At 40.8% G+C, this 12,907-nt stretch overlaps 1 protein-coding gene across 4 annotated transcripts in view; it reads left to right on the top strand.

Moving 5' to 3' along the window:
- The window catches only part of LOC138947599 (TBC1 domain family member 5-like), a 73,875-nt gene extending 61,255 nt beyond the window's left edge, over positions 1–12,620 (top strand). For all 4 annotated transcript variants that reach the window (XM_070319103.1, XM_070319105.1, XM_070319102.1 and 1 more), the window contains 5 exons: positions 2,897–3,153; positions 3,590–3,689; positions 4,273–4,352; positions 4,753–4,916; positions 7,744–12,620. In XM_070319103.1, coding sequence (XP_070175204.1) covers positions 2,897–3,153; positions 3,590–3,689; positions 4,273–4,352; positions 4,753–4,916; positions 7,744–8,116 — 974 coding nt within the window. In that variant the 3' untranslated portion in view covers positions 8,117–12,620. The remainder of the gene's footprint in view (positions 1–2,896; positions 3,154–3,589; positions 3,690–4,272; positions 4,353–4,752; positions 4,917–7,743) is intronic.
- Positions 12,621–12,907: the final 287 nt, after the last annotated feature.

Raw genomic sequence — 12,907 nt, 5'->3', positions numbered from 1 at the left:
AGGACTCATAATGAAAGATTGTAGACACTTTTTCAGTGTCTCACCATATGCAGTTTTGTTTGATTGTGGGCTGTAACTTCTCAGTGTCTCATCTATCATTTTGTTTCTTCTTCTTATCACTTTTTCCTTTAAAGCTTATGTTTTGACGGACACTTGGATTAGAGTATTCTTCCCTCAGGAAAATGAATGTTAAATTGTACAGGTAAATAAGTTAATGTTTACAAATACTTTTTTTCTCTCGTGATTTTGGCTCATACAACTGAAAGCTGTTTGTAGCGAAATAACAATTGTAGAATTGCATGACGTTGAGTTTTACATTTTGCCCCAAAAGAAATGTTAAACGCCTTACCTCCTGACGCCTCCGCTATTGTTTTGGGTTCTGTTACTTTTTCTTTCTACATTTATGTTTTGCTTGATATATGCACATACTCTTTTCATGTTGATGTACTATTATTGTGACCTGTGTAATGCATTTCACTGGTTTGATTTTTTTTTCCAATTTGTTTATTTAAAGTTATTGGAGTTGAATGTGAATCTTGCTGTTATTAATTTGAACATGCAGGGAAAGAGGAGGAGCCGGCATGGACACACACACACACACACACACACGCACATTTACATACTCACGCACACACACAGACGCACTCCTCTTGTCTCTCTTTTCAAGCATTCATTTTAGCAAATAGCTTAGTTGTTAGTGACCTGTTACTGTAGTACACTGGTTTTTAGGTGCATGTATGGAGATTTACAAAATATATCTGAACTAAACTACATGTACTTTTATCATTCAAAAATCACCAAACCACTCTATGTTCAGATACTACACTAATTGTACTAATTTACATTCTTGAAAAAATAACCTACACATTACTTGTATCTGAGTTGTTCTTCAGTACTGGTGACAGAAAGGGGGAAAAGTGGTCAAAATTCAAACCTCTAGTTTTGTTTTTGAAATATAGCTTTTCATAAAGCAGAAATACTGTAGTATCTGATGTACATAAGAAGAAATCACTGGTTCGCATGGTTCTTACATAATCTAACTTTTAAAGCTGGTCCTTGTGTGTCTGTGTGTGTGTTTGTATGATGACGATAGGACCCGAAACGGCTGCACGGACTGAGACAGGAATTGCAGAGAATGTTCTTTGCCACTCGAGTCGTGTCATAGGGTACTTTTGGAATAGCAAATTTGAAAGGATTCTTTAAAAAACGGCGGAAAACATTATATACCCTGTGAGCTGTCGAGGATCCTCCCCGTCTGGTTTGTCGAAACATGGTCTTGTTAAAAGATGTTTTCAAATGGTTAACAGTTACTCCGCTTATTCGTCTTCAGTTAAAGCATACTTCCCCTGCTATAAGTTTCCTTGCAGATCTGCAGTCGCGTAGTGAAATGAACTAGTGTCATCGGAAGATTCTTCTCAGTCAATGATCGAAGCACAGTAAGTTCTATGCTGACAAAAGTCACTTTAGGAAAACACGACCGTTGACTTCATTTATGAGCCCAAAGGTAACAATATCGACAAGAATGTATGCATTTGACATTAAATGAAACATTCATAGACAGTTTCCAACTCACCAGATCTGCCAAAGAGCCTTCATTCGTGAAAAACGATGATTTTAATGTGACAGGTATCGGAAACAACCTTGGTAACCTGCGTTTCTCCTTCCGAGGCGACGCGACGGCGCCACATTTGTTTGTTTATGACTGTTTATCGCGAAACAACACAGTTGAAGTAAATTTCAATGATTCTGGCTCAGTCTTGTAGATCTGTTATGCAGTGTTTTGGTGGTGTATCTGCTTTTCTACTATGAAGCTCATTTGGAGTAATACGCTGATCGAAGTGGGGTTCCCTATGTGTGACATCAGCCGTATGCAGATTACGCCTCAGAACACTCGCATTTCATAAAGACAACAATAATTTGCAACATTTCAAGAACTGCATCAGTTTTATTAGATACTATTTAAACAAAAGCAGCACAGACACGACTATTATCAACAACACAGAACGGGAGGTAAGTCGGCAAAGACACTCCTAGTGTGCGTTTCCGTTTTTGGTCGCCATTTTTGCTAGCATTTTCACAGTAATTCTTAACATTTCCATATTTATTGAATGATTGTGGTATTTTCTTTGATTGTGGCGATTCTCCTATCTCTCTGGCATGTACTGGGTGCTTTGTGACCAGTTTCTCCCCTAGACTGTATTGAAAAATGCATCCGTGTGAGCTGACCCCCACTTGTCACCAGTAGCAAAGAACAATACTCATCTGCAATGCCTTTTTATTACCTTGTGTCATTAGCATGAATAAATTGATGAACCTAAAGTGTCAATGTAACAGCTGTTACTGTACATAAAAATGGTATATTACGCTTGAATTGGCTCGTCTGTATTTTTTAAAAGTAATTTGTTGTTAATAAGTCAGTCACTTTTGACTATTTGGCCATCACATTTGATTATATTGCATATTGTAATAGAAAATTGCACAGAAAATTGCACCACATGGACGTTTACAGTACATTGGATTACAGGATGATGTCATTACATTTTATTACGTCACTTCATAAAACCACCTACATATCGTCGTCTTTCTGGAACTTTGGTGTAACTCGATTCTTGGAGATTTTGATGTTTTTGTGCTTTAGGTAGTGTAAATAATTCCCAATGAAAAATGAAGTCTCTTAAATACGATGGACAATACATGATTTAACATTCTTTGATCTTTCTATCCATACCAGGTACAAATATAAACACTATTTCATGATACAAATTATCAGCTTTGGCCTTCTCCTGAAAAGCTGTCTCAAACGAGTTACACCAAAATTCCATGACAACGTACAAATGTTATCACATTACTCCTCGCCACATGTAGGCCATATCAACCTCTCCTTTATCTCTCGCAGCATCACCGACGCAGAACAAGCGGGGGTCAACAGTCAGCCTGTCGCAGGTGGAAGACAGCATGTCCCGACAGCGCGGGCAGTCTTCCGCCTCCCTGGGTCGGCTTGACCCCTATCTGCGGTCCAGCCAGTCGTCTCCGGCTGGCTACAGCCCAGGTGGCGGCTTCAGCCCCGACGAGGCGTCCGGTCAGAGCAGTCCCACAAAATATGCGTCGCTGCCGTTGCGAGGAAAGCAGAAAGCTAGGAAAACTTCAAAACAGGTGTGTTGATTTTGTTTTGCCAGTGTTTTGATGTATGGATGTGTGAGGGAATTGATTCCTGTTATCTTCAGTTCCGATTTATAGGCATAGGGTAAGAGCAGTCCCACCAAATAAATGTCATTGCCGATGCGAGAAAAGCAGAAAGCTAGGAAAACTTCAAAACTGGTGTGTTGATTTTGTTGCATATTGCCAGTGTTTTGATGGATGGGTGTGTGAGGGAAGGTTCCTGTTCTCTTTAGTCCCAAGTAGGCATTGGCTCAGAGCAGTCCCACCAAATACATGTCATTCTTGTTGCCAGGAAAGCAATTAAAAGTTGGGGGGGGGGGGGGGGGGTTGCGAGTGAGATTGATGAAGCCTTACATATATTGTCTGGCAGTCCTGGTCACAGAACTAAATCTACCCATTGTTAACGTTGTAACTCTTCACACTGTTTCAGGAGCAGGAGCTACAGCAGCAGATCGGTAGCTTGCAGGGCCAGCTGAACGACCGCGAGGCCATGTGTCGCTACTGTGCTAGCAAGCTTGATGTACACATCGGTAAGACACGTCACGCTTTGGTTCATGGACATTTTGGGAAATTAGAGGGTAGATAAAGTTGGAGGAAGGATTTTAAAAGTTGATAAAAATTGAGTGAGGATTTTGAAAGTTTCTAAAGGACTTTGAAAGTTTGGAAAGTCCAGATATTATTTATTTCAGCAGGACATTTTGCAAAGTTGTCAGGTGAGAAGAAGAATTAATGTATTCATTCCCAGGTGTCAAAGTAGAGAAGCATGCTCTCTGACAAGTGTGTACAATTCATACACTGTTTATGACTGTCATGTTACCCTGGTAGCGCAAGTGATACAGTCCAACCTGTCTATAACGATCATCCAAGGGACCAACCAACTGTGGTTGCTAATGTTATGTAAAGGTGGTCGTAATGGAAAAGTGAATTATAAGGGATAGAACTTCATCAGGGATCCTTTGGGGTGGTGGTTGGGGACAGGTGCTGAGGTGGTTGCAGGTATTAAGAAATGGTCGCCAGGGCAGGTTCCATTGTTTTACATCCAGGCAGACAAGGTCAAGGACGGATGTTCATTTCTTTGCCTTTTCATTGTTTGGGGTGTGCACTGTTTTTCAGGACGACTCCAGGAGGAGTTGTCACGGAAACACCTGGATGCTGAGGATGAAATCATGGTGTCTCTGGCGGGAATCAAACTGGTAAGGACAAGGATATGTGTGTTTCTGCTTCCATGCAAAACTAAAACAGTGCACAGACTCACACATGCACTCATGCACACACATGCACATGCATGCACACACACACACACACACACACACACACACACACACACACACACACACACACACACACACACACACACACACACACACACACACACACACAAACACACACACACACACACACACACACATACACACACACACACACACAAAGAAAAACATGACAAGGAAAACAAGAATATGATGTATGCTTATTGTGTCCATGTCCTATTTGTATAGAACAGAAGTGCTTTGGCAGTTCAGTTCTAGTTGTTGATGTTATGTTATGTGATTAATTGATACACTGAAATAAGTTCTTGTTTTTTTAATTTTTCAGGTGAGGGATGTTCTGAATGGAACGCTACGCTTCTCACAGAACATCCTAGACGAAGATGGGGAGATACACATTCGTGATAATCACTACCAGCAAGTGACCTCCCCTGAATCGGACATGGCGGACACATCTGGACCGGGCTTTGCTGGAGCTGACAGCGGTAAAAAGTAGGTCGCTACAGTGTTCATGTTAACCGGAAATTCATGTTTTTTAAAAATTATGTTAAAATAAAAAAAAAGATGTCATTAACTGGTCAGTTGTATTTCAATTCAATTCAATTCAATTCAATAAAACTTTATTGTCTGAGTGTAACAAAAAGAATTTGTTCTTTTGGTTCATGTATAACATCACATACAAAAACTCACAGAACACATAGGCACATAAAATACACATCAGTGCACACATAACCCAACCACAGATATCCATACTTGCACCCTCACATTCATCCTCGTACGCCCGTCGCGATATAACCTTGAACGGTTGAAAACGACGTTAAACACCAAATAAAGAAAGAAATCCTCGTACGTACTCGCGTTTATCCTTATGATCATAAATGCATTATGGTTAATATAATTGCTATTCATTGACAGGTGTGGATTTTACATTTAGTCAAGTTTTGACTAAATGTTTTAACATAGAGGGGGGAATCGAGATGAGGGTCGTGGTGTATGTGTGTCTGTCTGTCTGTGTGTGTGTGTAGAGCGATTCAGACTAAACTACTGGGCCGATCTTTATGAAATTTGACATGAGAGTTCCTGGGTATGATATCCCCGGACGTTTTTTTCATTTTTTCGATAAATACCTTTGATGACATCATATCCGGCTTTTTGTAAAAGTTGAGGCGGCACTGTCACACCCTCATTTTTCAATTAAATTGATTGAAATTTTGGCAAAGCAATCTTCGACGAAGGCCGGGTTTGGTATTGTATTTCAGCTCTTACCAGTTCGGGGGTTTTAGGGCATATTTTACAGTGCTGTTGGTGCCTACTTGCCGAGTGGCTATCTGGGGTCATATTCTAAATGAAATATAGAAAGTTATATATCAAATGAAAGGAAAATGAATAAGCTTTTCATATTTGCAAAGAGAATTGTGCTATCTTTAAAGGTAAAAATTTTATGGGGGTGACAACATGATTTTTGTTGAAATTTGTACGCCCATTTTTTGGAACACGTGACAAACACAAAGAAGAAATTTTTTTTGTGTTCAGTTTATTTTAGATATGCTGCTAACTAGTCTGTTTGGGCATTCATTTTACATAACATAGCAAAGTTTTATAGAGTTTTGCTGATAAACAAAAAAGTTATTGTCACCTGAATACCCCCACCCAAATTTCAAAGTTGGACGTTTCATGCCTAAGGCCCCCCCAAAAAAAATATTCTGTTTACGGTATCCTGACTGACCCTATTTTTTCGCGCGACCCTAGACTTTTGTTTGGCATTTGGTAAAAAAAAAAAATAAAAAAAATAAAAAAATAAAAATTTAAAAAAAAAATTAAAAAAAAAAATTTGAAAAAAAAAATTTGAAAAAAAAAGAAAAAAAGGGGGGCTTTGTTTTTTGGCAAAATAACTTAAAAATATGTTTTGGGGAAATAAAAAAAAATTAAAAAACAGTCCCGACCTACCGACCCTATTTTTTTGGCCTATGTTACCGTTAACAGACTTTTTTTTTGTTTTTGCCTAATAATGCATTTCTATAACTAACTTATAACAAAAACCCAGCTTGTTTCAGTCATAAAGTGTGTCTTAAATATGAGTTTATCCACTGTCCGACCCATCCAATGTAAAAAAAACACAAAATAAAAAAAATTATAATTAGATAATTGGTCAGTGGAAAACTACAGGGGGGGCATCGTAAGCTTGCTTACGATGGGCAAGGGAGCGAACTGGTAAGAGTTAAAAACTAATGAGTGAGTTTGGTCATTAAAAATCGGAAACTTGTAATTAAAATTATTTTTTTATTAAACGATCCAAAACAATTTCATCTTATTCTTCGTCATTTTCTGATTCCAAAAACATATACATATGTTATATTTGGATTAAAAACAAGCTCTGAAAATTAAAAATATAAAAATTATGATCAAAATTAAATTTCCGAAATTGTTTTAAAAACTATTTCATCTTATTCCTTGTCGGTTCCTGATTCCAAAAACATATAGATATGATATGTTTGGAATAAAAACACGCTCAAAAAGTTAAAACGAAGAGAGGTACAGTAAAGCGTGCTATGAAGCACAGTGCAATCGCTACCGCGCCAAACAGGCTCGTCACTTTCACTGCCTTTTGCACTAGCGGCGGACTGCGTTCAGTTTCATTCTGTGAGTTCCACAGCTTGACTAAATGTAGTAATTTCGCCTTACGCGACTTGTTCTTATCATAAAATTAAAGCATACAGACTTGAACACCCCTTTTAGGACGACCCCTTCCAACTCCCCCACCCCCCTCCCCCTTCAAATTTAGGACTCAGATTTTTGTCGGTCGTAAAATGGGGGTTCCACCGTACTTTGGCTTAAAACTTTGTGCCCCACCTATGTTGACCAAGTTGTTTTTAGCTGCAGCAGGTCACTCAGAATGGTAGTAACTGTGTATCAACTGTGTATCAACACGCTGGAATGCAGGCGTTAGATTGATGTTCCAGGAAGCGTCTGAAGCTAACAGTCTGAGCAGAATTCGGATATGTGCCAAATTAGAGCGGATGCAATGTTGTGACTGTGTGTATGGATATATCCGTACCTGGTCAGATAAAGCCATATGAGTGGGTACGGATATATCCGTACCTGGTCAGATAGAGCCATATGAGTGGGTATGGATATATCCGTACCTGGTCAGATAGAGCCATATGAGTGGGTACGGATATATCCGTACCTGGGAGACAATGAGTTAAAAAAAATATCATCAACCTGCAAGTTCTAGTCAGGCTACAGTTTTTGTGTATGTATGCGTTTGACGGTTTTAGTATCGCCTCATTAAAGCGTAACTCCTGTTTCTTCCCTGCAGAAACATACCCTCCTCCCAGTCCAAAGAACGCCGGCAACGTATGTTCTACATGAGCAGCGGTGAAACATCGTCAGCCGCAGAATCACCGGAATCTTTCAACGGGACTCCAGGGTCCACCGGCCATCCTCTCCATCTCTCAGACGCTTCCAGCAACGCGGAGTATGAACTCGGAGTATTCGGCTCAAAACGACGCGCCTGGAGTGTCGGGGGAAAGGGAGGTCACTCCGCCGCCTTAGCGGACGGGCGCGAGTCGACGGCAGAAACTTCGAGCCAGGCGAGCAGTTATGCTGCGAGTGGTTTGACGGGAAGTGACAACATGGAGGATTGCTCGCCTAACCCCTTGTACAAAGAGTGGGCAGAAGATGTGGCATAATTCAGTTTGGGGATGATATTATTTGAGGACTTGATGTTTGAGGGTTGTTACACAGAGGAATTGATTCTGTAGGGAAATTGAAGTCACACAGGACTTGATGTTTGAGAGGAGGTTGTTACACAGAGGAATTGATTCTGTAGGGAAATTGAAGTCACACAGGACTTGATGTTTGAGAGGAGTTTATTTTGCAGAGGAATTGTACAACACAAGAATTCATCAATGCCCCACAGTAATTGTACTCACAGTAAGTGTTGGTACAAAGAGGTGATGCTACACAGGAGTTGATTAGACAGGGGCATTGATGCTACACAGGAGTTGATTGGACAGGGGCATTGATGCTACACAGGAGTTAATTGGACAGGGGCATTGATGCTACACAGCAGTTGATGATCGAGAGTTTGATGCTACACAGGAGTTGATTGGACAGGGGAATTGATGCTACACAGCAGTTGATGATCGAGAGTTTGATGCTACACAGGAGTTGATTGGACAGGGACATTGATGCTACACAGGAGTTAATTGGACAGGGGCATTGATGCTACACAGGAGTTGATTGGACAGGGGCATTGATGCTACACAGGAGTTGATTGGACAGGGGCATTGATGCTACACAGGAGTTGATTGGACAGGGGCATTGATGCTACACAGGAGTTGATTGGACAGGGGCATTGATGCTACACAGCAGTTGATGATCGAGAGTTTTATGCTACACAGGAGTTGATTGGACAGGGGCATTGATGCTACACAGCAGTTGATGATCGAGAGTTTGATGCTACACAGGAGTTGATGATCGAGAGTTTGATGCTACACAGCAGTTGATGATCGAGAGTTTGATGCTACACAGGAGTTGATTGGACAGGGGCATTGATGCTACACAGGAGTTGATTGGACAGGGGAATTGATGCTACACAGCAGTTGATGATCGAGAGTTTTTGATGCTACTCAGGAATTGATTCTATAGTGGTACCTGTGATGTGAGGCCACTCCCTGTGAATACAAGATACCTCACAATAAAGGACACCTTTTGTCTATGAACCTGACTGAAATGTACCTGTCATGACAGGCCACCTGCAACGTAGGGACTCGATTGGCTGGTCCCAAGGGTGACCTTTTGTCACAGGGACCACTGTACCCGAGAGTTGATGCTATACAGGAGTTGAGCGTATGCTTCACAGGAATTTATTTGATTCTTCCACAGGAGTTAATGCTTCAGAGCATACGTGTTAGTGAGGATATCATTTGGCAATTCCACTGTTCAAAGACCCTGCCGGAAACTGTGTTTGAAATACTGCAAGTAATTCTCTGGTGAATGTTGATGATTATTATATGAGTTACTATAAATGTGTTGACATTACAGTATCGGGGCCTAGCATTGTACACCAACTTTGTTTTTTTAGTCTTGTAAAGAAGGAATTAATTGGGAATTCCTGATTTTCAAGGATTTTTTTAGTTTGTATATATGTTATATGCCCAACTCACTTTTTTCAATGCTAGGCCCTGAGTATTGTTGATGCTGCATACAAATTCATGTGACGGAAGAGTTGACGTTTCCACTGTTCAATGACCAGCCCAGAAGCCGTGGATTTAAATCTGCAAGTGATTTTGGTGATTGTGTATGAATACTATGATTATTATTTATTTGGGTTTCTGAGTTGATGTTACAGACAAATTGATGTAGAAGAGGATTCCGAGGTTCAAATACTTTCCAGAAGCTGTGGAATTAAATTTGCAAGTGATTCTGGTGAACGTGGATTATTATTTAATCCTTTGAATTTCTATTAACTTTGCTTGAGTCATTGTGCAATGAACCTTTTGGAATTTCCGACTTGGGAGTACATGTAATTAAAACCACTGGTAACCATCTTCCACATTTAAGTATTTTGCTGCCGATCAGTGTACGTGTATTTAAAGAACAAGACAGCGTTTTTGTTGTATTCATTGGGTGCTTTTTTGATGAACGACTGATCAAAATGGGTAGGTAGTTTTGGTCAAACCTAGCTGTGAAGAAGCACTGACTAGTTGTCTTGTGTTGTACTTGCTGTGAAACTGTATAATGTCAAACAAATATTGATAGTAGTAATATTTCATTTACTCAGTGCTTTTTAATGGTCAGTAGGTTAGAATGTACCCACTCTCTCCGCCCTCGTTGTTTAAAACTGTTTGATCACTTTGTAGAGAGACATTAGGTATTGCAATACAGTCTGACTGTAATTGTGGTTTTTGTGTGTGAACATATGGGTAGAAAGTACCTACCCATCAGCAAAAATTGGATGAATTATATCGCAAAATTCTAAATGTCAATGATAGGCTGTGAATTCCACCTTCAGGGGAGCTTAACCCAATGCCTACCAGTACCGGATCGCCCAGCAGATAATCCATTTGCACGTCCTGGGGGCCTGGTAGCTCAGTTGGTAGAGCATTAGACTTGTGATCCTAGGGTCATGGGTTCAAATCAGAGCCGGGGCGGACACGGGTCAACTTTATGTGCAGACTCCGGGACGGACACGGGTCAACTTTATGTGCAGACTCTGGGACGGACACGGGTCAACTTTATGTGCAGACTCCGGGACGGACACGGGTCAACTTTATGTGCAGACTCGGAGACAGTATTCATGTTCCATATTTAATTTTTATCATCTGCAAAATTGCTTTCCCCTTTTCATTCCGAAAGACTTGAGTAGATCAGAGTGAGTCTTGCGTCATTAGATAGTTCAGTGCAATCTCATGGAAACTGCATAGAAGACTGTGAGGGTGATTCTGTGTGGGAGGCATTGGGTTGGAAGTGACTTTGGTAGAAAATATATTAATGTTTAATTTTCAGATAAGAAAAGACTTTTCTTTGAATTGAGCTATACTGACCGTGGTGACAGATTTGCAAGTGGGATGTATCCCAGAAAGTCTGCATTTTTTTCCATCACCAGTTCAATTTCCATCAGGGATTTATCGAGAAGTGCTGAATTTTATCAGGGCAAACACAAGAGAGAATACGTTTTGCAACAAAACTTTTTCAGACGGAATGTTTCAACTGTCTGTTTTTCCTAAGAAAAATTGTATTCTGATTTTTTTCTCCGGGGTATCAAATTTGTCTGAATCACGCCTTCTCTTGTGTTCAGTGTTCTGCAAATTGTAATACTACCCTAATAATGTTCTCTTTGTTCCCTATGTAGACCTTCCTGTTAGTGTGTGTATGTATTTCACTGGTTAGCTCTTTGTGCTTCTGCTTGTAGTATAGCGTACAGTAGAGAATGGTTATAAAATGTGGCTCAATTGTGCCAGAGATGTACTGTAAAAGAAAGGTCGCTCACTCGAACATAAAACTGAAGCCTTCTCCAAATCTAATAATGTACATTTATCAAGTGAACATCTCTGCCTTTGAGCTATTTGACGTCAGAGGCAGGCAAAAACTCACGTTTAGGCGGCTGGCCCGGAGGCTACAAAAGAGTGCATTTTGCAGGTCCCAAGGGTGTGCTTTCACCACATGTACCATTGTATTCAACATTTTTGAACACTTTTATTTATTTATTATCTCATTTGCTTTAGCTGTGATTGCATTTGTTATTGTTTTTGTTGTTTGCATTATACAGGATGTTGTTGTTTGTTTGCTTAACGCCCAGCCGACCACGAAGGGCCATATCAGGGCGGTGCTGCTTTGGCATATAACGTGCGCCACACACAAGACAGAAGTCGCAGCACAGGCTTCGTGTCTCACCCAGTCACATTATTCTGACACCGGACCAACCAGTCCTAGCACTAACCCCATAATGCCAGACGCCAGGTGGAGCAGCCACTAGATTGCCAATTTTAAAGTCTTTGGTATGACCCGGCCGGGGTTCGAACCCACGACCTCCTGATCACGGGGCGGACGCCTTACCACTAGGCCAACCGTGCCGGTCATTATAGGATCACGCATACACATATGATATAACTTCAGAAGATTATGTTTATTTTCTGAGTACTAGACGAAGTAAATACAAATGCTTGAAAGTGTGATGCACAAATTAATGCTTATCCCTATTGTGAATGCATGGGCTGTGTGTGTGTGTGTGTGTGTGTGTGTGTGTGTGTGTGTGTGTGTGTGTGTGTGTGTGTGTGTGTGTGTGTGTGCATGCACGTGTTCATGCATGTGTTTGTGCGCGTGCATGTATGAGTGTGTGTGAGTGTGTTTATACTTCTTGGTTATGTAAAATATCCATACTAGTGAAACATTATTAATACTCCATTCTGTTATTTTGAGTTGATTATAGATGTAATTCAGCCTGTGATAGTTATGAAAGACACTTTCATCTATATATATATACGACTAGTGTCTGTCTGTCTGTCTGTTCGCGATGCACGGCCAAAGTTCTTGGTGGATCTTTTTCAAATTTGGACACCGTATTCAGCTACACCCCGGACACAACCTCATCGATGAGATATTTCAACACGTGCTCTCAGCGCGCAGCGCTGTGCGCGCTGAACCGATTTTTTTTTGTTTTGTTTTTGTTTGTTGTCGGGATCCACTACCAGTAACTCTTCCTTATCTTCTCCAGTGTTTTCAGCCGCGATTATCTCCCTTCCTCCGTGTGGCGTCAATCCATATTCCCGTTACTACGTTACTATTTTTAGAAGGTCACTGCACGTTACTATTTTTAGAAGGTCTCCAGTGTTTTGCGCGTTTATCTCCTTTCCTTCGTGCGCCGGCAAAGCCGGCGTACACCCGGCAGAGCCGGGTCCCAGGCGCAGCCTGGTATTCGGCTCTACTTCTTCCCGGCGAAGCCGGTACCCGGCGAAGCGGGTAATCATCTAGTTCTC

Source organism: Littorina saxatilis, linkage group LG14 (assembly GCF_037325665.1).
Source record: "Littorina saxatilis isolate snail1 linkage group LG14, US_GU_Lsax_2.0, whole genome shotgun sequence".
NCBI lineage: Eukaryota > Metazoa > Mollusca > Gastropoda > Littorinimorpha > Littorinidae > Littorina > Littorina saxatilis.
This window is presented reverse-complemented; position numbering and strand designations above follow the sequence as displayed.